The sequence below is a fragment of the Toxoplasma gondii genome, chromosome VIII (assembly GCF_000006565.2).
Source record: "Toxoplasma gondii ME49 chromosome VIII, whole genome shotgun sequence".
Classification (NCBI taxonomy): domain Eukaryota; phylum Apicomplexa; class Conoidasida; order Eucoccidiorida; family Sarcocystidae; genus Toxoplasma; species Toxoplasma gondii.
In genome coordinates, this window is record NC_031476.1 from 928,772 (window position 1) to 951,646 (window position 22,875).

General features: G+C 51.9%; 3 protein-coding genes across 3 annotated transcripts; 1 reads left to right on the forward strand and 2 right to left on the reverse strand.

Moving 5' to 3' along the window:
- Window positions 1–847: 847 nt before the first annotated feature.
- On the forward strand, window positions 848–5,704 carry TGME49_230650 (hypothetical protein; the record flags this gene model as incomplete). Its single annotated transcript, XM_002367935.1, has 1 exon — window positions 848–5,704. One exon carries the CDS (start codon window positions 848–850, stop codon window positions 5,702–5,704), a length of 4,857 nt encoding a protein of 1,618 aa, XP_002367976.1.
- A 4,005-nt stretch (window positions 5,705–9,709) lies between these two features.
- Window positions 9,710–14,657, reverse strand: TGME49_230660 (hypothetical protein; the record flags this gene model as incomplete). Its single annotated transcript, XM_002367936.1, has 8 exons — window positions 9,710–9,810; window positions 10,408–10,551; window positions 10,862–11,026; window positions 12,077–12,338; window positions 12,716–12,840; window positions 13,241–13,326; window positions 13,606–13,805; window positions 14,406–14,657. The coding sequence occupies 8 exons, from the start codon at window positions 14,655–14,657 to the stop codon at window positions 9,710–9,712; spliced, it is 1,335 nt and encodes a 444-aa protein (XP_002367977.1).
- A 2,502-nt stretch (window positions 14,658–17,159) lies between these two features.
- TGME49_230663 (hypothetical protein) lies at window positions 17,160–21,970 on the reverse strand (the record flags this gene model as incomplete). The annotated part of the gene is made up of 5 exons (XM_018780269.1): window positions 17,160–18,529; window positions 18,921–19,091; window positions 19,755–19,927; window positions 20,384–20,568; window positions 21,209–21,970. The coding sequence occupies 5 exons, from the start codon at window positions 21,968–21,970 to the stop codon at window positions 17,160–17,162; spliced, it is 2,661 nt and encodes an 886-aa protein (XP_018636873.1).
- Between the last annotated feature and the right edge of the window lie 905 nt (window positions 21,971–22,875).

A 22,875-nucleotide genomic window follows, 5' to 3' on the forward strand; every position in this document is an offset into this window, starting at 1 on the left:
CAGCTCGCATTTCGTGGGAACGACGGTAGATTCTTTCTCCCAAGGAATTAAACAGATAGGCGGTGTCGTTTGCCGTTGTCACATGCTGTTTCTCCACAGTCTGATATATAATGTTCTTCCATGACCGGGGGATCTTTGCCGATTACCTAACGCTTTTCCCCTAGCTTCCTGCCGTCGCCTTGTGACCCGCCTCTTCGCATGCGAGAAAAATCGAAGCCGACAGGGAACAGCAGACTTGCAAGCGAGCTTGGCCGACATACATGCTGGAGTTAAAAGTAATAGACCTATTTAAAAAGCAGTTGACTCAATATCATTTAGTGTTTCTTGCCTCCCTGCACACTAAGTGGCTGTTCGTTTCTTATACGGCGGACACAGATGAGGAGATCACTTTTTTTTTGCAGCTGTATTGTGGTGGCATCGGCGTGGCGCGAAGCCGGGTGCTTGCTATTTTGCCTTTGCCTAACACATGCTTTTTGCCACCGGATCCGTTGTCTTACAACTGCCACCCATAATGAACAAACACGTTGCCCGTACCATAGCGTCAGGGGTGCAAATGAACGAGACGACCTCCACTACAACGCAAGAATTGGGTGGTCGCCAGCATGTACCTTGCGAGTTTCTTTCACCTTCATGTTCTCCTGTGAGGGTAATCAAAGTCATTTCTTCATTTTCTTCCCCCCTCGCGCTCTCCTTGGAATACTGGTGAGGCTGTCGGGCGGATTGAGAGCGTAACTGGCTTCGTTGGAGTCAGACAGTGTAGCGACTGCATCAACCAGCAGCTCGTGAGCCACGTGTATCTTTTGCCAGCGGAGGGTTCGTGCCAATCCAGACCTGGACAGTAAACAACATGGCATCAAGCGAATGCCTGTCTTTTCTGTTGAGGAATGTGTGGGATGCCTCGACGACCCCATTCCGCAGCGGGGGCGGTGGTCATCTGGTGGTTCATTTCCCTAACCGGGATCTCCGAAGACATCCACGTGAGGAAAAACTCGGCATTCGAGAGAACGAAAACAGAGCCACACGCGTCGAAAAGGCGTCCTTGTCATTTCCCGGACAGTTTCTTATCATAAACCTGAGCGGCGAAGAGGATTTGGAAGAAAAGCTAGACATCTTGGTCGCGAGCTCGTGTCCGAGCTCCAGTTGGTCACCCGCGAGGCTGCGGGTTCTGAAGATCCACCTTCTCCGCTCTCTTCTAATAAATTTGAATTTTCTCCGTCCTCCGATCCTCCCTCTTCTTCTTCAGCCGGAATGGGCCTTTCAACATTGGCTACAAACTACGGAGCGGCAGTCTACACGGCAGCATTCGCGTTCTCTGCACCAACCAAGGGCCGGTGCGAGAGTTCATCAACGTGGCATCTGCGTTGGGTCCTCGGCCTTCCCTCCGTTGGAGTGTGTCATGCTCTCGCTCCTGTCTTGGCGATCGTTGCTCTTTTCCTCCGTTGAGGTCGGTGCTGCCCACGCTTTGGGCATCCACCCCTCTGTCGCGGAGACTGCGTCTGCAACTTTACTTGCAAGCGTCGTTGCAAAAGAAACACGAACGAGCAGTCCCGGTATCAACGTATCGGATTCCTTGTGCCCGGGTGCGGAGCGATGGCGCACGCCCTCGAGAGTACAGCAGGAAACAGATGGGTACTCCGTGGTGGTGAAACACCGTGGCGACGAGGGCACACGAATGCGGCTTCCCACCACACGAAAAAAGGACGCTAATGCCAAAGCACAGACGACTAGTAGTGCTTCATGTTGTAACCTTCCGTCGGCGGTCCACGACATTCTTTCCTCTGCTGCCGTACCAGGGACAAGTCATGCGTTGCCCGCATCTCTTTGCCCCCGTGTGGCTCTCATGAGAGCTATCGCCTACTGGTATTGTCTAGAGCAGCTGCAGCTTCCGGATCCGTGGCCTTCGTCTGCCGACGCCGACGCGGGGAGGGACCGCTGGATGAGGCCGGGAAAACCGGCCGTTTCTGCGTCGCTGCCGGAGCAGGTTTCCTTCCTGGGTACGCCCGTAAGCGACACGTTTTCCCTGTCATTAGTAGGGAGTCCCAGCACTGGGTCAACCGCTGCGGCACGGGGCTTCACCCGTGAGGGGCTTAGCGGGACAGAGGAAAACGGAACCGGTCACAGTGCTTTCGGCATGGCTTTAGAGGCCTTGCCAGTCTGTCGTAGCCCCAATGACGGCTTCTCAGGTGATTATGCAGCATATGAAAATGCAGCGGGGATCTACAGAGGCCGGTTTCGCGCTCGAGAGAGGAACACCCCGAGCTGCGGGAGCCGCTTGTTGAAACAGCTTCAGGATTCTTTCGACTCTGCCATGATAGCCGTCCTAGAGCGGCAGCACGAGTCTCTTGTTCAGCTTCGAGAGAGGCAGAGCACCGAAATGGAGGAAGCATGTGGACGGAGAGAGGAACACGTGGCGCGGGAAGCGAGTGGTTGTTCTGTCAGTGGACACTCCGTTGGGTGTCCTATGGCCAGGAGGGGTGTCGGTGCACAGGAGACCGCAACTGTATTTCCTGATGCTGCAGCTTCGAAGAAGTCAGACAGAACAAATGGAAGTGCCGGCGATTCTGCGGCACCAGAGGAATATGCAAATGGGGCAGAGGAAGCACCATCGGCGTTGGGCACGCGAGAAACACAGGGAGCACATACTCTGCACACTTATCAGGCAGAGAATGTGGGTCGGAACCAAGCGCCTGCATTTGGTCAGTCAGTAAAGAAAGTCCTGGGAATTGCTGGGGACCAGAGCATCATCGATCGAAACCGTGAAGAAGCAGCGGCTGTTGAGGCTCTCGTGCTCCAGCATGTCAGCGAGTTTGAGTTGCTCGAACTTCACTGGCGAGCTGAGCGAGCTCTACTGAAGCAGCAACATTTGCAAGATTTGAAGGATGTAGCTATTGACCTCTATTTGCTGCACAAAGCCGCCCTAGAAGGGCACGACAGTCCCCTGATTCTTCCGGCACTCCCCTCTGCTCAGGAGAGCGACATGCTTCCTGCTGACTGGCATTCACACTACCGGCCAGACAACCAGAACGTGGATGCAGATCTTCAACAAAAGGATACCGAAGGGGCGGCGCATTATCGTGGCTCCAAATCAACAGGGCAAGTCCTTTCAGAAGGTCGACTGGTCGATATGAGCAACTGGTGGCGGACCAAGGCTAACGAAGGCAAAGATGGTCTAGGTGAAATTGTACCTACAGCCGGGCCCCCAGTGTTCTTTTCCACCCCTGTCACCACGCTTTTGGAGGGCACGCGCTTTCGCCCAACGAATGCAACGTCCAAGGGAGAGGCCAGTTTATCGAGAAACGGCTCTCGAGTTATCGGAGCATTCTCGGACTCTCTCCCTGGGACAGGGGCAGCTTCGCACGACCACAATGGTGCTTTCCGATCTGGTGCGTGGCAACGCCAACCACACACTCTACATCCCGTGCTGGACATTGTAACGCCAACGAGCCTTCTCAGACGCTTCATTGAACACAGAAGGAGGCAGCAGCAAAAGGATGCACCGCAACGAACACGAAAGAAACTCGAAGAGAGGAGACTCGGCGAACCGCAAGGTGTGTCAGTTTCGTCATCTCGGTCAAATGACACTCAGCCTCCCAGGTCGCGGCGTCACAGCTACAGCGACATCGTAACCAGGTCAGGGCCTGTTTCTCGGGAGGTCGGTGCGCGTCAATCGCGGTCGTCGAGCTCAGTGCTCGCGGCAGGGATGCGTCCGGCGCCGTCGTTCAATCATAAGGGAGACGGAGGAAATCTGTCGTCTAGTGGGACAGCGCCAGAAAAACCAATTGTTTTCACCTCTGTTGTGGATGTAGATGCACTTATGGGTCCGGCGGCGTGGGAAGCAGGCTTACGGAGCTGGCCAGAAGAAAATCTGTTGATGAGACTGAAGCAACACGCAGTCGTACCTCTCATGTTTGGACATCAGCGAAAGAGAAGCTTTGTTATCCGAGTTTGCACCGGAAATGTCACTGACGTCGCCGAACACGCGTCGTCCGCCAATGCTGCTGGTGGACAAAGGTCCTCAGGTGCTGGATGGTCTGGCGTCGAAGAACGCATTCCGAAGAAGCCAGACGATAGCACTTGCCGTAGCGGCACCGGCGCCTCAAGCTCCGATAGACTGGAACACTCATGTGGTGGTGTGGTGGACTACCTTTCTGGCATGACTGCGGTGTATGACTACCATGCGACAGAGTGCCCCTCCCGGGCGGAGTTCTTTTGGGTCGACTCGGTGCGGTCTCCTTTATACACTCGCCATTATTGCTCAGATGACGTGATCACTGGCGGGCCATACCCACCACGCATAGGCAAGTCATCGGGCGTTGACCATGCTGCTGTCAACGCGGGTGTCAGTTCAGTGACTCTCTCACGACAGGTACCTTCCAGCGACCCCGCAATTCCTACTCCGTTGTCTTCGTCAGCATATGCTGGCCAGGCGAACTCTCGCGGACGAGCGTCAAGGCAGGCAGCTTCAGAGACAGAGGACCACCGTGGGGGACATCTCTTGGCAAGCGCATCGTCAAGAAATGGCTGCTCTTCTTTTTCATTGGTCGGACCGACGCCGTCGCCACTTGTCGCGATCGTCTTGCCAGTCACGAGCTCCTTAAAACTTCAGGCGCCAGCATACCAGCAGTGGCGTGCACGAACTGCGGCAGCCAGCGACTTTGTTTTTCCTGGAATAGATGAGCAGCACCGAATGTTGGATGTCTACCTCAGTCGGCGAAAGGCGGCACAGTTCAAGGAGAGGCAGTTTTGTGGGATTCTTCCCAGCCAACAGGGAGATGCGACAGCTGCAGCAGGTCAGCAGGGTGCTGTTCTTTCCGGCCACAAAGCATCTTCGCCAGCGCTGAATGTCGGTGAGATTTTCGTCTCGCGCCATTCCAACAATGGCGGCGTCAGTGTAGTCTTCCACTTGGTGGTATCAGGGACAACTAGCAGTAGAAGGAGCGGAGAGGCAGTAGATGAAGCGTCGCCACAGCGTTCGCAGCGCAACATTAATCAACAGACTGGATCGCCATGGGATATTACACACGGCGTCGGCCCCACCAAGCAATCGTCAGGAGTTGATTCGAATGGCGGAGAATCAGGTGTTGGGCAGGCGGAACGTGGTGAAAGAGTTTCGAACACCAGTTTACCAGAGAGGCAGAAATGGGATGCCATCGGGGACTCCAACAATCTGCCCAATAATGAATCATGTCTTACTCCCGCTTCAGCTCGGAAGGAGAGGGTCGAGACGAACCAAATGGATGAGACGCGCCAATGGGTGACCGCCAGCGTAGTCGAGCACGACGCCTCGTTGCCGTGTGAACTGCAATTTGGGTTGAAGGAGATTTTAAGTGTTTCCAATACAACTGGGATACGTACACTGGTGATGCCCCTGCTATTGATGGAGGGTGGTACAGCGGATTGTTCTCTACCCTTCGCCCAGCTTCAACGGCGTGTGTTCCAGGTGCTGCGGTGTGTGATAAACGAGCTACGATCTATTGCTGACTCCAGCGACCGTAGCCCGCAGCTCAGACAGGTGGTGCTGGTGCTCCCTCAACAATCGCAGCAGCATGAAGCGGGCAAGGGCGTAGCAAGGGAAGGGGATGCGCTGGCAGGAGATGACGGAGGAGAGTGCAAGGCTCAGGACCAACGTTGGATCGATGGCATTTTGAAATCTACCATCAATTTCATCAGAAACAGCACACATTGTTGTACTCTTGTCAAATGAAGGGCAGTTCTAAAGTGGGATCAGGCGGCACCTGTTACACCTCTCCCAGAAAATGCAATAAACGTAGCCGCCGTGCACCTATTTCATCGCTACAACATTCTGCAAGCATTTGCGAGTTATGAAGAATAATCAGCAGCTTTCCAGAGCGGCTTGCAGTGGTGGATTGCTTGTCACTTTTGTGAAGTACTTGCAGGAAAAGTGGGCGGTGTGTCTGAACCGCGCACGGAAAACAACACGCAAACATCTCCATCCTTGAATTTTGAATAAACTTGATCCTAAACGCTTCGATCGCAGATCGCAGTACCACCTGATGTTCATACCGCTTCAGGTAACACCAGTTCGGAGTCGTACGATGCTTTTAGGGGGTGCCCATACATGATGCATTTTTTGAGACCCAGTAAAAGTTGCTGAAGAAGCTGTTTGGGAAGAGGTCAAGGATGGTGAGCAAGTGCAGTATGCCTGGGAAAATGTGCGTTGCTTGCAGGCAGATGAAAGCGAAGCACGTCCTTCCTACCGACCGTCTAATTAGTGGTCAATGTCCCCAAGCACTTGCGCCTGGGGATTAGTTTGGGAAACAAGTTAAGTCTCATCAGTACTTCGTAACTACGGGATCAATGAGCAAAGAAGCTTAGCACTTTCATTCGGGGAGTTCCCATGTCTTTTAGATACTTCAGAATCCCAGCGTGTGAGTAACTTTACCGTCGCTTTTTCGTTCCTGGCCTGACCACCAAGGATCCATTTCGGTAACTTCGGTGCGAAATACCGCACAAGGCTTTCAAGCTGGCAGCCAACCAGACAACAACCGTCGCATATTTCCGCGTGTATAGGTCACACGACAGCCTTGTATATGCTAATGTACCGCCTGCACCTTATGATGCGACTACGGCGTGGGCTTGGATATAGCAGCCACGCCGCCTGACGTGAAGCTTCCACGAGCTGTTAGAGGTCAGTCTAGCCGTGCGGCACACACCCAGCCGCTATACACGCCACAAGGATAAGCGAACACTCTCACGACGACAGCCACAGTGGCCCCGAGAGGTCTGAGGCATTGACGAGAGCGGCAGAGCTCCTCGCGCGCCCCCCCTAAGCCTGCGAGTTGTGTATGTGCAAACGCAGCTTTTTGAGGCACAGGTGCGAAGACTCCCGTATTTTCAAGGAGCTGCCACACAAAGTGCTTGTCCATGCGACTGAAATGAAGAGGAACGGCGTAGGGAGTTTCTCTCTCTTTGTAGTATTTTCGCAAACAATCCTGGAGTCGACTCTCGAGATCGCTCGGGCAACAGGAGCTCCAGTCTTCACCCTGTGCATTCCTTGCCTCTCCTGTCGGAGAAGACGGAAATATGTGAGACTGTGCGCATGATTCTTTGTTGGGCTGGCTCCCGCACTTTGCCCCTGTGGTAGTTTCTGGGAAGATCGACTCTCTGTGCGAGCGTCGCTCATCCGGAGAGATGGGCTGTTGCCACGCCATGCACATTCGGGCGGTTTCAAAATGTTTCAAGAGCCTATAAATTTCAGTAGCTGCATCTCGCGAGAAGAATACGGATTGCCTTGGTCTGCTTAGGGGAGCAGTCGACGCCCCTCTACCATCAAAGGAGCTTGAATCACGTACCGTTGAAACGGTATTCACCGATGTTCTGCCGGATCCATCTGAAGACAGCGACCGATCCCGTCGATACAGCGCTTTGATGTGCGCCTCGATATGCCGCTGAAGGCGAGCCTCGAGGGCCCGTGCACACGCGAAGTCAGCGGTCCTATACCTAAGGGCTTGCACCATTGGCGTGATTAACCCTGAAACGGAAGCGGAAATGTTGTTGTCACGGCAGAACACATGTGAATGTAGTATAGGCAACCCCGGGTCACAGATAAATGTTTCAGTCCAGCTGCATATGCATTTGATTTATTTCTATCGCTGCAACCTGATGCCTGCTTCAATGCTGGCATATCCACCTCCAGATCCATGAGCGTATGCATGTATATATATACATGTATAGGCACGCAGGATAACTATAACAGCCTTACCTACAGGAGGGAATAAAGAAATGCGCAAGAGAGCATCCGGACTTGTTGCTCCAAGCGCTAGTGCTGCTGCTTCCGCAGCACTGGCGCCGTCGTTCTTCTGAAGGAGGCAATCACGGAAGGCTTCCGTGGCAGCAGCCAACGCTGACGGATCACTCAAACTGCGAAGCTGAAAGGAGGTGTTCGCACAGAATACAGCACAAAAAAATACTATGTGGATTGTTTGTGTCATCTCCAAGCATACCAAAACGAGGGGAAGTTGGAGAAATGACAACGCGTATGCTTCAGTATCCTCTTGTCGATCTTAGCTGAAATTACAGTAGTTGTCAATTTTATCCAGTAGCCATTAATTGCCTATCGAACGTCCTCTAGCACGAGCCAACGTGGCACTTTATTGACTCATAGTGCTGCACCACATACTTACACCTATACCAAAAAGTATAGTTCACGCCTGGATAACTATTTTACAGAGTTCGTTTTCAGGCCCATCAAGTGCACTGTCGAAGACAATCCCACATCTGTTCTTTTTGCTGAGACCAAGCTACGGAGAGATTTTTCATGTGAACGTCGTAGCCAGCGGGGAACTTCTCGTTCCTGAAGCGAGCTTCTGGAAATACGTACGTTTTGCAGTGAGGGCAGGAGTGCAGACCATTTCGACTTGTTGGAGAAGTCGAAGGACATGTCAAACAGATTGACTGCTTTCGGAGGAGGTTTTAGACGCCTGAGTGTACCCGAATACACATCGTTTACGACGATGAACCTCAACGGGAAGACTAGTAGCGACGTTACAGTGCACAACCAAACAAATCGATAACGTAACGGTCTGCTTCCCACAGTGGGAAACACAGACAGCGAGTTCAAGCAGAGCATGTACCGATCATTGAAATCAGATTGAAGATCGCACACTCCATTTCGAATGCACCGCTATGCGTGATCCATTCATTTTTGAAAACATGTCAGTTCACCTCGTCTTTCGAAAGTACACTTGTTGCGTTCTTTCCTTTTAATACTGCCGTCGTGACTGAGACAGAGGGTAGACGATGCTCTTTCGTGAGTCAGCAGCTTCCTTCCAAACGCCTAGCTGCAAAAACAATGTTTCAGAATGTCTCTTGTCTCTAGCTTCGCTGTCAGATTCAGTTTGTCGTAGGGCGCGTGTTCGAATGAAACTAAGTATAAGAAGATCTTTCGAGAACTTACTTGTCGCAGCACAGGCAAGACAAGCAGGACGCTGCAGCTCTCAGCCAGAAATTGACAGTAAAAAGTCGACTGATGAAGTCTTTGAGCAAGCGACAAGCGTAGATTAGGCCACAGCACTTCTTTTTTTTTCGTCGAAGCAGTTTCCGCCGTATCTTATCCCGCAACTTTCTGTCGCTTTCGGGCACAGAGCAGCCGCCGGTAAGTGGTTCCCACCTCTCACCGGCGCTGTGGTGTCGTGTGGCGCCATTTGAAGAAGACGACACACACTCCATGCTCTGAAGATTTGTTAGCGCATTTTCATTGTTGAAGACTAGATCAATGCCCTCGATAGGAAGCACACCCTTCTCCTGGTTGCTACATGTTCCTCCGATCGGGAAAGGCAAATCGTGGTTTACAGTAACGCCATCCCAGACAGAAGAGCAAGATGATTGCTCAGGCGGGAAGAATGGCGTGTTTTGTACGGAATGATGAATCGGACCCAGTTGCTCTTGGCATGTTGAGATCACCTGGACCCCTTCTTGCCCTGCTGTTCCATCCGTACAAGGAAAAACAGGACTAGGATTTCGGATATTTTGCAAGTCTTTATTCGAAATATCCTTGCTGAACTGCTTCAGAAACTTGTCATGAGACCCTTCAAGCAACCCTGCATGCCGCACTCTTAACATCGCAACTTGATCGTTCTGCTGTTCTCTTAGCAGGGCATTCTGCTGTATCAGTTCCTGCTGCTGGAGCGAAGTGAGAGCCTGCAGCGGTCGGGATGACCACTGGTCAGACAATATTGAGTCTCCCCGTTCACCTCCGCCACAGGACCTCTTCTGCGCTTGCTTCCTGCTCCGCTTGCGGAATGCGGCAGATGGCAAGAACACGCAGCGGGGTTCCAGAGGATCCCATACCTGTACACTCCCGTCTGAAGCTTGCCGCAGGACCACGTATTGCACTCCTTTGTCGCAAATGCGTGCTATGCGTAACCGAAACACATCCCATAGGAACGCACAAGGTGGCTGCGTTCATCAGCCGAGCACACAGAGGAGGAAGGGACCTTAATGCGTGTTGCTTATACTTACGCAGCAATCTTCAGGAACACTGCGTGTCGGAATAGGAAGAACCGTGGCAACTCTTCTCCTGTCTGTCTCTGCTTTTGACGACACAAACAACGAGTAAGATGTGCACAGTCAATGCACGCATGTACCAGTGAAGTAGATGAGCATATGTAAGGAGTACATGGGTCTCCACGTGGAAGTCGCGGATGATACGCCAGAACACTAATGCCGGTATGAACAAGCAAAGAGTAGTACACTGAGCCATTCCTCGTCGGTGTGAGCGACTGGCAGTCGCAGCAAGGAGGTCCTTCCGGGCTTGTATACCCAAAATACAGTTTCGGAGCCACCAGCCATACTATACCACGTATTGTGCGGTTTTTTAGGAAGCGCGGGAGATTGCTCGAAAAACCTTTGAATACCACAAGCAAATTCACATAGCCCAGAGCCTACCTCGGGCCACGTAATTGGTGCACTGAGTCTGCAGCATCAGATCGAACGCGCTGAAGAAGCAGCAGAGGAGCAGAGCGTGCCCCCTGCTGTCGCCACAGCCAACGTCCACCTGCTCCTGTGCGGTCATCCATATGCGGTCGCCAGCTGCACAGATTGAGGTAACAAACAAACGTCTCTCTCGAGTGGCTGCATATATGCATTCGTGCATCTAGAATTGATATGCGTTGATGGCAGTTCTCCCAGGCGCCCCCTGTGTCTTCGTTTTATTCACTATCGGAGCGGCGACATGGTCACGGTGCCTCTACTGTTAACTCATCAACTACTGTTGCCTTCAAAAAGGGAAATCCGCAGCCCGCGCTTGCTCCTCAACATCGCCTGACAGAGGCGAGCTTGTGTGCCGTAAGATGACGAGTTCAGCCGAAAAAGCTACAGAAGCAGTGCTGAGAGAACCTACCGTGCATCGACAGGAGCAGGCGGTCGTCAACAACAGGAAATAGTGATATAAATGCAGCGATGCGCTCGAAACACCGAGGGCTCCGGGGAGTTGCCACCTCGGGAGGGGGCAACAGCGGAGCAACGAGTCGGCAAAGCAGAAAGAGCGACCCAGAAAGGTCAAGACCTAGACAAGGGAAACACCGCCAACAAACACGAAGTCCGTCCAGCCCGAATGTTCGTACTTCGATACAGTGAACGAAGTGTGCTCACAAGACACCTGAGAGAAAAGGGTCTACACACCAGGGAACGCTGACGTTCCTGAAGACATGGAAACACTGCAGCCTCAGGGGGGACAGAATTGAAAGAAGTTTTCGACTCTTGATGCAGTTGTAGTCTCGTACGTGTATTACAATAGTATAGACTGTAAGTGGCATTCCCAGTGAATTCCTGAGTGTGCTGCCGGCTGATCGAATCACTTCAGAACAGGTGTCGGCTTTAATGCGGCCCCTCTCTTCTAGTGTTCGCGAGTGTCACGCTCTCGAGTGCCTCTGAGACTCCTGGTCTAAGGCAGATACTTACAGCCGGTTCTTACCGAAGGCACTACACGGGTTCCAGACCCCTCTCCGTCTGCAGTGATTTCTCCAGTGTTCTTCCCTTATGATAAGTTTCTCTCCTTCTCGAGCAACAGGGTGATCTGTTGCAGAAGCACTGTCACCCCTAGCTTCACACTGATTATCTCCACCTAGGATTCGCTGCTCTCCAGGAGACATCGCCCCGTTCGATGAGGTGGAGAGGGAACTACCGGCAGAACTTCGGCACGCCGCAATCGAGTCCTGAGCCTGGCACCATATATGAATAGGGTGATGCCTCCCGCTAGCTACTGACCTTCGAGCCGCCCTCAGAGGCACGCCTGTAATATACAAACTGAGACTGATATACATACTCAAGGGCTCCTGAAGCAGATTGACAGCTTTTTTGGAGGCATCCATAACCCCGGAAGAGCTGCGGGAGCTTGAGCCGATCCTACTGTTCGAGTCATTGGTTCCCAAAAAAGTATTTGTCTGTTTTCCTCTATCCAGTGACTTGCACCGGGTGGCTGTGTTGATGAGAGTTGGACGCTGGTAGCCAGGTAAGCATGCGGGCTGCGTAAGACGCAGACAGCCGCGGATAACGCAAAGAGTGATAGGACCGTGAGGCCCTTCTTTCCGACGGCGTCGAATTCGAAAGCGATGACCTCTGGCAGATCTCCAGGAAGAACCTTGTTGTTCATGCTTTCCGTATTCCTCCCCTTGGGAGGGCGTCCAGAAGCAGTCTTCGAGACCGTAGCCAATGATGAGACTCCACGGAAGAGTAATCGATCCGAGGAAGCGGCGTGCAGGGGGTACATCACGTTGATGGTGGTCAAAAACATTCAGAATCAGGTAGCTGTCCTGCTTTGTCAAGTCCATCAAAGCCTCCGTTTCTTTAGAAACCTTCGGAAGTGTCAGGTGCACCAGCTGAAGAGAAACCCATAGATTCTGTCTACACCCAGGCACGTGGAGGGAGAGGGAGAGTGAGACAGAGAGTGCACCTGCGGTTTGATTGAAGTGTAACACGAATATTTACTCGAGACACAATGAGAAGACAGGCTGTGGTACATAAAGTGGAACGGTTTGTTTCTTCGTCAGTACAGTCAGAGTTCTGCCAGTCTGCTATGAGGAGACGAATGGTAGTGCTGTGAGATCTATATTTGGATACGACGCCCATGGGACAGACAACCTTTGTGAACGAACCGCCCAATCATGTGCTTGCGTTCACGGAAGACTAAATACGACTTGTAATAAGTTAAAAGTCCGTGTCCTGAGTGCGCAACAACAGGTTGACGTTTCCGTACCTGGTTGATCATCGGATTCTCTCCGCTTACTGCCTTGGTCGTCACTGCAACGTGGATGCCTCTTGTTCTATTCACGTACTTCACCTCAACCACTGGATTGCTCAGCTGTAGGGCCTCTGCGTATGCTGTGTGGTTTGAGCCAATGAAAGTGAAAGGCGTGGCTCCCGTGCTTCGACTACGGCTTTGCGCACTGTATTGCAAGTGCGTCCTGGGACTGTACAGATAAAAATCTGCAGGTGAGTCGAGAGACGCAGAGCTTATATCTCCGACTCGATGACGGTGGTGCCACTTCACCAGATCTCTTGGTTCCCGACGCAGCGGAACATTGTACAGGCGTCGAACCTGAACGGGCCAGGGAAAAAGTTAAACTAAGTGCCGGCTTCATAGCTTCATGCGTGCCTCGAATCAGAGTGACGAGTGAGCGACGGAAATAAAGCGAAGCTGCCTTTTTTATTGTTGTGAGGGACACGATGGTAACTTTGACTGAAAAGCACTGCTCACAGCACACGACCCGCTTTTTTTTACTTACCTTCACAAAAATTCCTATTGATCTGTCATCTACGGGATCAATGACTGTTACCCGCCGCCGGGCTGCCTTCGCCTCGACATACCTGCACAAAACACAATACTGTGAGGCAAAGACTTCCAAACATGACTGGCTCCGGATTTCTTCTGTGTGCCGCTTGCTACTACAGAACTGTCCCCATCATTTTTAGGCACCCAGTGCTAGCTGTTCTCCTAAGATCTACGTCCGAGTGCACATAATATATGTATATATATATATATATATGCGCATACGTGTAATCAGAGGCATTAGGATATTCGTCCAAATATTGTTACAGCTGTGGAGAGCAACATTCATATTACGATAGCGGTGTGTAGGTTCGTACCTTGTAAAACCGAGCAAACGGTGGGTGCAGCAGCAAGCTTTGATCTGCTGAAAAAGCAGGTGTATGTTGAGCCGGGGCACGACTTCGCTAACGACCGCGGGGAAATCCACACGGGAGCTCGACTTAAGGACTGCAGCGACTTGTACCGGCAATGCTGAGTTCAGGAATTCTCGAAGGAACCTCGTGTAGATGTCCTCTGCCTTTTGAAGGCAGAAAACAAACATAGGAACCCAGCAGTAACTTGCCAGCGCAAACGGTGAGATAAATTGTCTTCTCTACGAAGGAAATATCCTTGATTTGAACGACCGGAGGTTTCCCCACGTTTCAGGTACTTGCCCACGTATCCGGGTTCTTTATGTTTCTGGGTGCACGCTTGCATTCCATTTGTGTAGGTAGCCGATCCATAAGGGACGTTCAGGGCCGACGGGCAGGAAAAGTCAAGAAAATTTTTCGAACCTGTCTAGGTCAGCCCAAGGCCCAGCACCGGGCAGTGCTTTCTGCTTGGGTGGAAGCTGGTGTTCATGGACCGCCTTTGCCGGCTGTTGTGAACACCAAGCTTTCACTGTTTGTCGTAAATTAAGTGACACGGGAACGACTCGCCTTGACCTATCCGAAATGATAGAGACACCACGGGCTTCCCTCCCACGTGCTCACTGGAGAATGTGAACATTACATCCTAAACGGTGTTTGTCCTTGCCATCCTCTTGGCTGTGCTGCGTTGCGCTGCGGAGGTTACAGCAAGCTGAAGCCGAGCATCTGCCTAGTTTTTTCCGTACAGTTGCTTCGGTTCCGCATCTTACTGCATCGTCTTCTTCCAGTTCGTCCTCGTCATCGTCTTCCTCTTCCGCGTCGCGCAAGATGTTTCTCTCCTCTACTGTCGATATTTTCTGTTTAAATCGACTTTTCGCATCGACCGTTTTTTGCATGCTCTGAAGCAAGGCCACCACCTCAGCATCGAGGCCTGGCACTTCGAGACCGCGTTCCTTGAGGAGTCGCTCGACAGTGGCCGGCGCTACGAAGGCCGCTGTGGACGCAGCCAACAAGGGAAGCATGGGACCCTGGCTTTCGGGTACCAAGGCGCCGCATCTCTGAAGTAGAATGAGAAGACGCACGCAGGCGGTGAGGGGGCGGCTACGTCCGAGTCTCGTGTCCAAAACGTCCTGGCGTTTCTTGTCTCTCAGTAGCACTACTCTTTTGGTATGAGTTGACGAACTCCTTGGCTGCAGTGCTCCACTGTGGTAAGCTGCTTCAGGCGCTGGCATTGCGGCGACAGCAGCTGCGGCGGCGGAAGCCGCGTACGCTCGCTCCTCAGCGCGGTTTGCAGCATAGAGGTCTCCCGGAGTCGTAGGCAAATGACGATAAAGGGTAACCAAAGACGGATCTCCGTCAACCGCAGCTCGAAGCTGCTGACGGCGCAGCACCAGTGCTTCGTAACCTAGACAAAAATGAAACTAATGCCTGCTAGATGTCTGATCGCGTTCCATGCAGCGCGGCTATTTGCCCAAATAGTCACTCTGTGCTGTCGACGAACTGAATTTGCATTATAGAGGCGACCGTAACTCGACGACACACCAGCTGGTCACAGGTGACTGCCCCATGGCTACACGTTCACAGCCTTTTTGTGGGGAAGTCATTCGGCGTATGTTGGGTCTTCCGATTTACGAAACACATTTAGGATGAGGATTTTGCTAGAAGAAGTACGCGGCCAGCCACCAGAAACACAACTTGCTCTCAGGTTTTACGACAGTTCGCTTGCAGTAGATGGGAAATTTCGCGGCGATCTTTGTACTTGAGGACCCACATGAAAGTGGTTTAGGAGGAGTTGTCACTCTGTGGCACTTTCTCGATTCGTCGGGTTAACGGGTTAACTTTCGGACGGTCTATCAGCGGGGACATAGCTGCGTGCAGTCGTGAAAGGGATGAGCAATCTATGTTTCGGTAGACTGCTGGAACCACTTCATAGAACACTGCTTTTACAACTATGTGAAAATTTCGAGGGATTCCAAAGTCATTTGTGAATTGCTGACCACCTTAGCTTATTGCAAGGTCTGGGGGGTCGTAAACCCGCTCTGCACTGGATTTTGCTCTGTTTCTGCTACACGGTACTAAACGGTAAAGCCTAGAGTTGAACAGTGATTCTACTGTTGCCCCTGGCGGGTTGAGGGAAGCATGTGGCATCACGGTTCAGATGGGTGTTAAGAAGTGCGGAAGGAGCATGCGTTCCTGTCAATGGAAGTCACTGACTTTGCCATCGCGTGGGCGGCTTATATCCTCAGAAGGGATCCTCACATGCTTAAAAAAGCTAACCTTCAAGTAATGCTTCAGCTGCTCTTTCCCCTGGCGGGACAGGCTCGAGAGTGACTCGCAGCTTGAGACCACCTTTCGTGAGAGGTGCGGTGTCTTCGGAACCAAACGGGTGATATCTGATGTATCGCAGACACGCTCCATACCACACGACCACAACAGATGAGGCCTGCAACCACAAGGAGGCGCCTATACATATGTATATAAACATGCGTATGCGTATGGCTGTTGGTATGCATGAGTATGTAGCCATGTGTGCATTCACATAAGCAGCGCGTAGGCACAGACAGTTGAAGATACAAGGAAACAGAGGAGGACTTGAGCATCAGAAGCAGGACAAAACCTTGAATCGCAGCAGTCTCATTTCCCCAGGCTGCCGAGCAAAAACAAAGAGGTGATGGAACTGCCTCTAAAGACAAGACTTGGGACGAATCAGTCTGGCTGTTGGTTCCCCATAGTCGCAATCTAGCAGCAGAAAGGGGAGAATCATTAACGGCCAACACTCAGCAGCCCAGGGTCAGCCATGTCCATCTTGACCAGCAACATAGGATATGAGATGGTTGCCTCGTCCATGTTCTGACTCACCCTGGGGTAGGACCCACGCCGACAGAAAGCTGCTCGGAGGTGCGGGATCGACTGGTTAACCGCGAGTACAGAGCAGATATTGACCTATGATTTCGTCGGGAGCTGCCTTCTTGTTCCGCTTTTCCAGGAAGCACAAAGGTGCGCTCGTCTCCTATTTGCCATGACCCACCAGTGGTGTCATTGGATTTTATGAAGAGGTGACTTAGCGGAATTCGCAACTTGCTGGCCTCATCGGTGTCCTCCGGGCGTGAGACTCTCGTAAAACTGAGAAGCCGTCTTGACCGTGCAGGCATCTGATGGATGCTTCCTGACGCCTGCGAGATCAAGTGACACAGTGTGAATATATACAATTTATGCCTAGCGAACAAGAGTCATCAGGTGTAACTTTAGTAACTTCACGCAAAAGTATGTTTCCCTAGGCGATGGCTGTGCTGCGGAGTGTAAGTGTAAGCGCGTTTGGGGTCGAGAAGCAACTGTCTTCACCCGAGTGCATTGTAATTTGTCTTTCTTCCATACGGTGACCCTGGAGTTGACGAGACGCGGCTTTATTGTTGTTGACCCCAGCGCACCCTGCAAGTGGGCAGGCATTGAAAGGGACATGGTTCAACACGTATCCAATATATCTTCGGTTTTCGGGCAGTGGCCAACAAGGTGGATTTAGAGTACTAGCTGCTGGAGGGTACCCGGAAGACCTTCAACATTTTTGGCAGCGTATGCTCGCATACATCAGTCAGGCGAGATAGGCGTGAGGTTTCCGTTCCCTGTAGAATTCCCGCGTGCTGCTCTGCAGGACCAGGTAGCTCAGGCACACCATTTTTGGACGAAGGCGAGCTCCAATCAGGAGCTGGAAATGGAAGCAGCCGATACGCTTTGTCGCTGACAGCTCGGCCACCTGTTCGCTGCCACGAGACGTTGTAACCTGCCGAATCGCCCAGAGTTTCCCGAGGATGTGAATACCACGCAGTGGCCTTCGGCCGCGATACCACAACTGCCGGGGTTGGTAGCGGCGCCCCGCTGGCTGATGATGCCACAATGTGAGGGCGCGGAGGCCGAAAAGGCAACGCAGGGTCTGTGGCACCGGGACTGTAAATGGGTTGTGGAAGCCGAGGAGGCGAGCAAGACTGAGAATAACTTGGCACCCCACTGCCCATAAGCTGATGCCGGACCACAGTGGCTTCATGGTGGCCTGCCAGTTGCTGTTGTGGGACCACCTCTGAGTCATTCGGCGGACTGGTGTGACTGGCATTTGCAGCGAAAGTGGGTGGAGAGGGCCGGCGACATTCCGCGCTTGGATGAGGGGACACGGACACTTCTGGAGTGGCAACTTGTTCCTCCTCTAGTTTTTTCAGCGTTCGACTAGGCTTCTCCACTGCCCCGCCGACTCTTCCTTCCGCTGCCGCCCTGCTGTGCGTATCTCCGGAGGACAGGCTTTGTTCCTCGGCAGCCGCTACCAAAGCGTGTTGTTCCGTGGCAGCAGGGGATCCAGAGGCTCCGGTCCCGTGCTCCCGTCCCTGCTGCCTGGTAAAGAGAGGCCTTCTGTCGAAAAGTTTTTTGCCGTGACTTCCCCGCACGGACGTACGTGCACCCGGATCCCCGGCGACAGCGACGTTTGGTACATGTTGGTTCCGGTGTGTGTGCCAAGCGAATTTTGTTGGCTCTTCCGGAATAGCAATTTGCCTGGCAGCCTCGGCAGCAGCTGCGACTACAGCGGCAGCTTGATAGGCTTCCTGTTCGATTTCGGCAGCCATTGCAGCTGCAACTGCGGCAGCTTCTTCTTGCGCTGCCGAGGCCATTTCCTCGTCCCAGCTTGGGACAGCCAATCTCAGCTCCGTCTCCTGAAATAAGAAGCTGCCGCGTCTCGACGATGGCCCAAAAGTGGATGGTACCCGGAGCAGATGCGGGTGAGACCTGCCCTCAGACAGTGATCTCGAGACATGGCACGGCACTCCGTTATTGGAAAGCGTTCCATATGGGCTGCTACCCAGTGGCACGCCCATAGGTTCTGCAGGAGGTGTTGGCTGGAAGACAAACTCTACTGGGACGGCGGAGTGATCCAACGGTTGCTTTGTTCTATGGGTATCGCAGTTTAGTGCTGCACGTCTAGAAGAGAAAGGGACGTCGACGTAAATCGAGACGGGTGATGCAAGCGCCGCTGAACTCGAGATATAGTTCTCGGTCAAGGGGAAGAGTTCTTTGGACTCTAGAACTGGGGAAAGAGTTGGTGGTCGCGTAAAACATGAGAGTTCAGGAGAAATAGGAACGGATGCGGTCGTCTTTACAGGAGCGGAACATTCTGCAATTGGAAAGCACAATGCCGGAAACAAAAGCGGTTTCTTGTCAGAGCTGTTATCTGTGACATTTGTCCCGACGGTGGGGTAGGTGGGTATTTTGTACCGCCAAATCGAAAACTAATCACAAGAACGAACCTGCATGTTGTAGCTCCACATCGAACGATAGTTCCTCGAGGCCTTCGGTCAGAAGGATCCCAAAAGAGAACTCTGTGCGTTCTCCGTCCATCGCACCGTGCGTTTTGTGTCCCGGACCTCCCTCGTCTTCATTGTCCTCATAGTCCCAGATACTCGGTAATAGGTGATTAGCTGCTGAAGAGAAAGTGGGAACTTTCAATGGGATATGTGCTCGCCGAGGAAGCAGTTGGCCGTTGATCTTGCAAGAGATCGTACAAAGCAGCGAGGAGGCCAACATACGTCGGAGGGACTCGGAGATAGGAAGTGAGAGCTGCTCATAAAGGCAGGAGAAGAACTCTCTCCGAGAAATGTCTGCGTAGCCGAGCGACAGGGAATCACTCTTCCACAGAAGATTTTGAGGTGCTCGATCATACAAGCGTACTGACAGTGGTATTACGGTTGTTCGCATTCAGCCCTTTATGTTGACTCAGAACTGGCAACCATGCAGTGGAACCGGACGAACGCAGATGACAGGGAATAAAGGCGATCTCCGTCCATGTCTCAGGGTTCGGCTCAGTAGGTACTTGCGTCACATTGGATCAGTGCCATAAGCTCCTTAGGACTTCGGAGACGGCCTGATGCTCTCTGCCAGCATATGGGAAGGTGCATGAACCACTCATAAATATTTGACTGCGAGGAACAACTGGTGGCAGACCTTATCGTCACGCTGTTTATTGGACTGAGTAAGCATAAGCCTTCTGAGTGGCTCTCCGGGACGCCTTCTCCGCTGTTTTTCGAATTTGAGAGAGATAGCCTCGACAAGTTCCTCCAGATTGAAACGCCATTCTGAATTACCAGCCCGTAGGCTACCACTTTGGTCCGAGGAGCCGCCGTCACCTGCTCGCGACAAGACTTGCTGGACGCTTTTCCCTCCTGAACATGCCGTATCTATGTGGTAGAAGAAGACCTCTTCCGCTTCAGCGAAAATCTCTTTCTGAAGAGTTAGGGCGTCCTCCTCAGCGTTGGTCCTGATACACGGGACGTTTGAACAGCCAGGAATGCTCTGCTGACCTCGATTTGTACTCTGCTTTTCAGTGCATCTAGAATGTCCCATTTCGACAAGCAGAAGATAGTTTTCACACGATCAACCGGGAGGTTGCCCCCTGAAGGTGTTTCCAAGACTTAGATGAAAGTTCATTACGCAAATGAGATCACAGCAAATAGAGTACTCCTTTTTCCTCTTAATCATATGTTCAAGCACACTGCGTATTCTGTCACGACGCACAGACTTGGGAGAAACATTCAGTTCAGTATCCATGATGACAGCACGTATGAATTTGCTGCGAGGTATGCGCCGAAACCACCAGACAGAAGGTCTTGATATATTTAGGATGGATATGAACCGAAAACTTGGGGAGTGTTATTGCCTGGTACGCTAGGACGATGAGGTTGAGACACAAAAGAGTTTGTATTTGTATACTCACTGAATGAGTGCTACGTTCATCTCAAGGTTAGTTTGGGAAAAGCCATGCCTTCTGCGGACTTGGATAAGCTCCTGCCATTTTGATTCAATGTCACTTTCACATCTGCTGAAGAGAAGAGCCTCGCCGTCGCGTTGGAGACGGAGCTGTCTCCTCTGCTTTAGGTGTTGCAGCCAGTTCTGCCATTGCTGCAGGATCCGAAATCACCCACCGGCATCCCAAGAGACGCGACAAAAAGAGCATCGCGTTTGAATCTCGCCACTGTGCGATGCATGCGGAGTAGCAGAGACAGTGCACGCCTAGCGGTCCGGAAACTACCGAAGTTTCTGTTTTGTATATGATGCAGCATCAGGGCAACAGACTGTACTACGCTTGTAAAGTTACCACATGCTTTGCTGACTTTCATGCGTCTTTCATCTCACAAGTCGAATAGAAAGGGGACCTCTTCACATGCGGCCCATCGAGCACGGCACAGAAGAGAAACGATTTGCAGTGAGGTCGCTCTTTACGAATTACTGTTCCTCCACTGTTTTATAAAATGTTTCGATGCGTGCGAGATGGTGAGCTGCACTCTTGATGTGCTACCGTGGGCCTACGTGCTCCCAGCTGGCTTTATGCGGACGGTATCGCATGTGGACTATCGTCATATAGTCAAGCCGGTTCGAGGATTTCTTGTGACAAACAACTGCATGAAGCCAATGCTTGCCTCTTTGCTGTTGTACGCCCTTGCTGGCTGTCAGGTTATCAGTGACAGTGGATGAGTAACCGGATATCTTTCTCTGACACAGTACGAACAGCGATAGACAAATCACAATGAAATTGATATACCTGGGGTTGAGATTGCTTCCACTGAACGAGAACCTGCTCAGCATGCCGAAGTTCTTGCTTCATTGCCTCCGTCGGTGATTCACCTCTTGCAATGGCATAAAGCGCCATTGGAGTGTAGACACCAAGTCGCTGCCTTACTTCCTCACTGTAGAGGATTGCACTCCGGAGCCTCGTAGTCAGTTGCTCTCCGCTTTTGTAGTTGCTTAGAAAACAGTAGACTTCATAAAGGCGCATAACATCCTGTGCCAAGACATCTTCACTGCCGAACAGGTAATGATCCGTTAGACACACATGCATGATGTCGACAGTAAGCTTCAGGTGCGGCTGCACCTGGGCATAGTGTAGTGGCGGCCGTAGAGATTTGATCCCTTTTAGTTTCCGGATCCTTTGCAAGAGAGTCGAACACGGATAAAAGGGAAGCTGGAACGGAGAGTGCTCTTCTGTGCTGTACCCTCTCTGAAATCTCCACCACTGTGAGCCAGGAAGCAGCACATTGGCGTCGAATTGAAGCAGACGTCCATAGAGAGTGAGCAACCGCTGCACCTCTGCATCATTCGCTAGAAGGGTACGCGCTTCGTCGAGGTCCTGTTGGTGTCGGGCAGCTTCTTCGATCGGCGGCGTCATATCAAAGGGATCGACGTCCAGGCCAGAAGCGACGCGGATGCGAGACGCAAGCTCACGCAGAAGCTGAGCACGGACTGCGGCGAAAGCAACTGGCTTCTTAGGGTGCCAACGATCCACAAGGGTCAGGGTGTAGGACATACATGACTGCGGTGTTAAGTTTTTAAAGAGAGATTTTTGTGTAGAATTGGCACTAGAAAACGAGGATGTTAGTCTTGTCGATTCACCCGGAAACACATTTCGTCTATTCCACGTCACGAGGCTAATGAACATGTCAGAGAAAGGAAGCCGCAGTTTCTTTTGCAGAAGTTTTTTACCCACCATTTTCTCATCAGACACAGATTCTCGTGCCGCAGCAGCGGCATGAAGCTCGAGAGCCCCTTTCTCAGGATCAGCTTCTGAAGAGCTGAGATTCAACTCCCTGACCGTTTGGTATGGTTCCCTGTCTCCACTGCTTTCACATTCTTTGTTTCTGTTATGATTCACGATATCATCAGAAGCCAGCAAATGTCTCTCGAGGACTTCCATTTGTACGCAGCTTGCGACAGCCTCCACACGGTCCAAGGCTGCCTGCTCGCGTGTCCCAACATGGCTGCCATAAAATAAAGAGCTCTCATGTTTTACGCGCGCTTTTCTCTGTTTCTTTTCACGTCCACCTAACTTGCGAGCTTCCCGAAGATCATTCACAGAGGGTAAGATCCCCTCATGATGACCCGGCGTTGTTTCAACAGCGTCCATTGGATCAGCGGAGCATTCGGCACATATATTTTACGATATCACCTGGAAGGTGGGGGTCATACGCTTATTCAGATACAACACTACAGTAGATTGTTATGACACTCATTCGAATACGTATATCTCGTGCGTCTTGTCAATGCACTTCTGAATATATTTCCTCAAAAACAACACCATCAGTGTGCGTCTTCAAGTTGGGTACCATTATTCACATAAAGAGTCAGGTAAGTGTTCACCATATTCGTGTGCGCATATCACTGCAGGCACAAACAGCTACCATCGTCACCAGTACACGCCAACCGCTTTTCCAA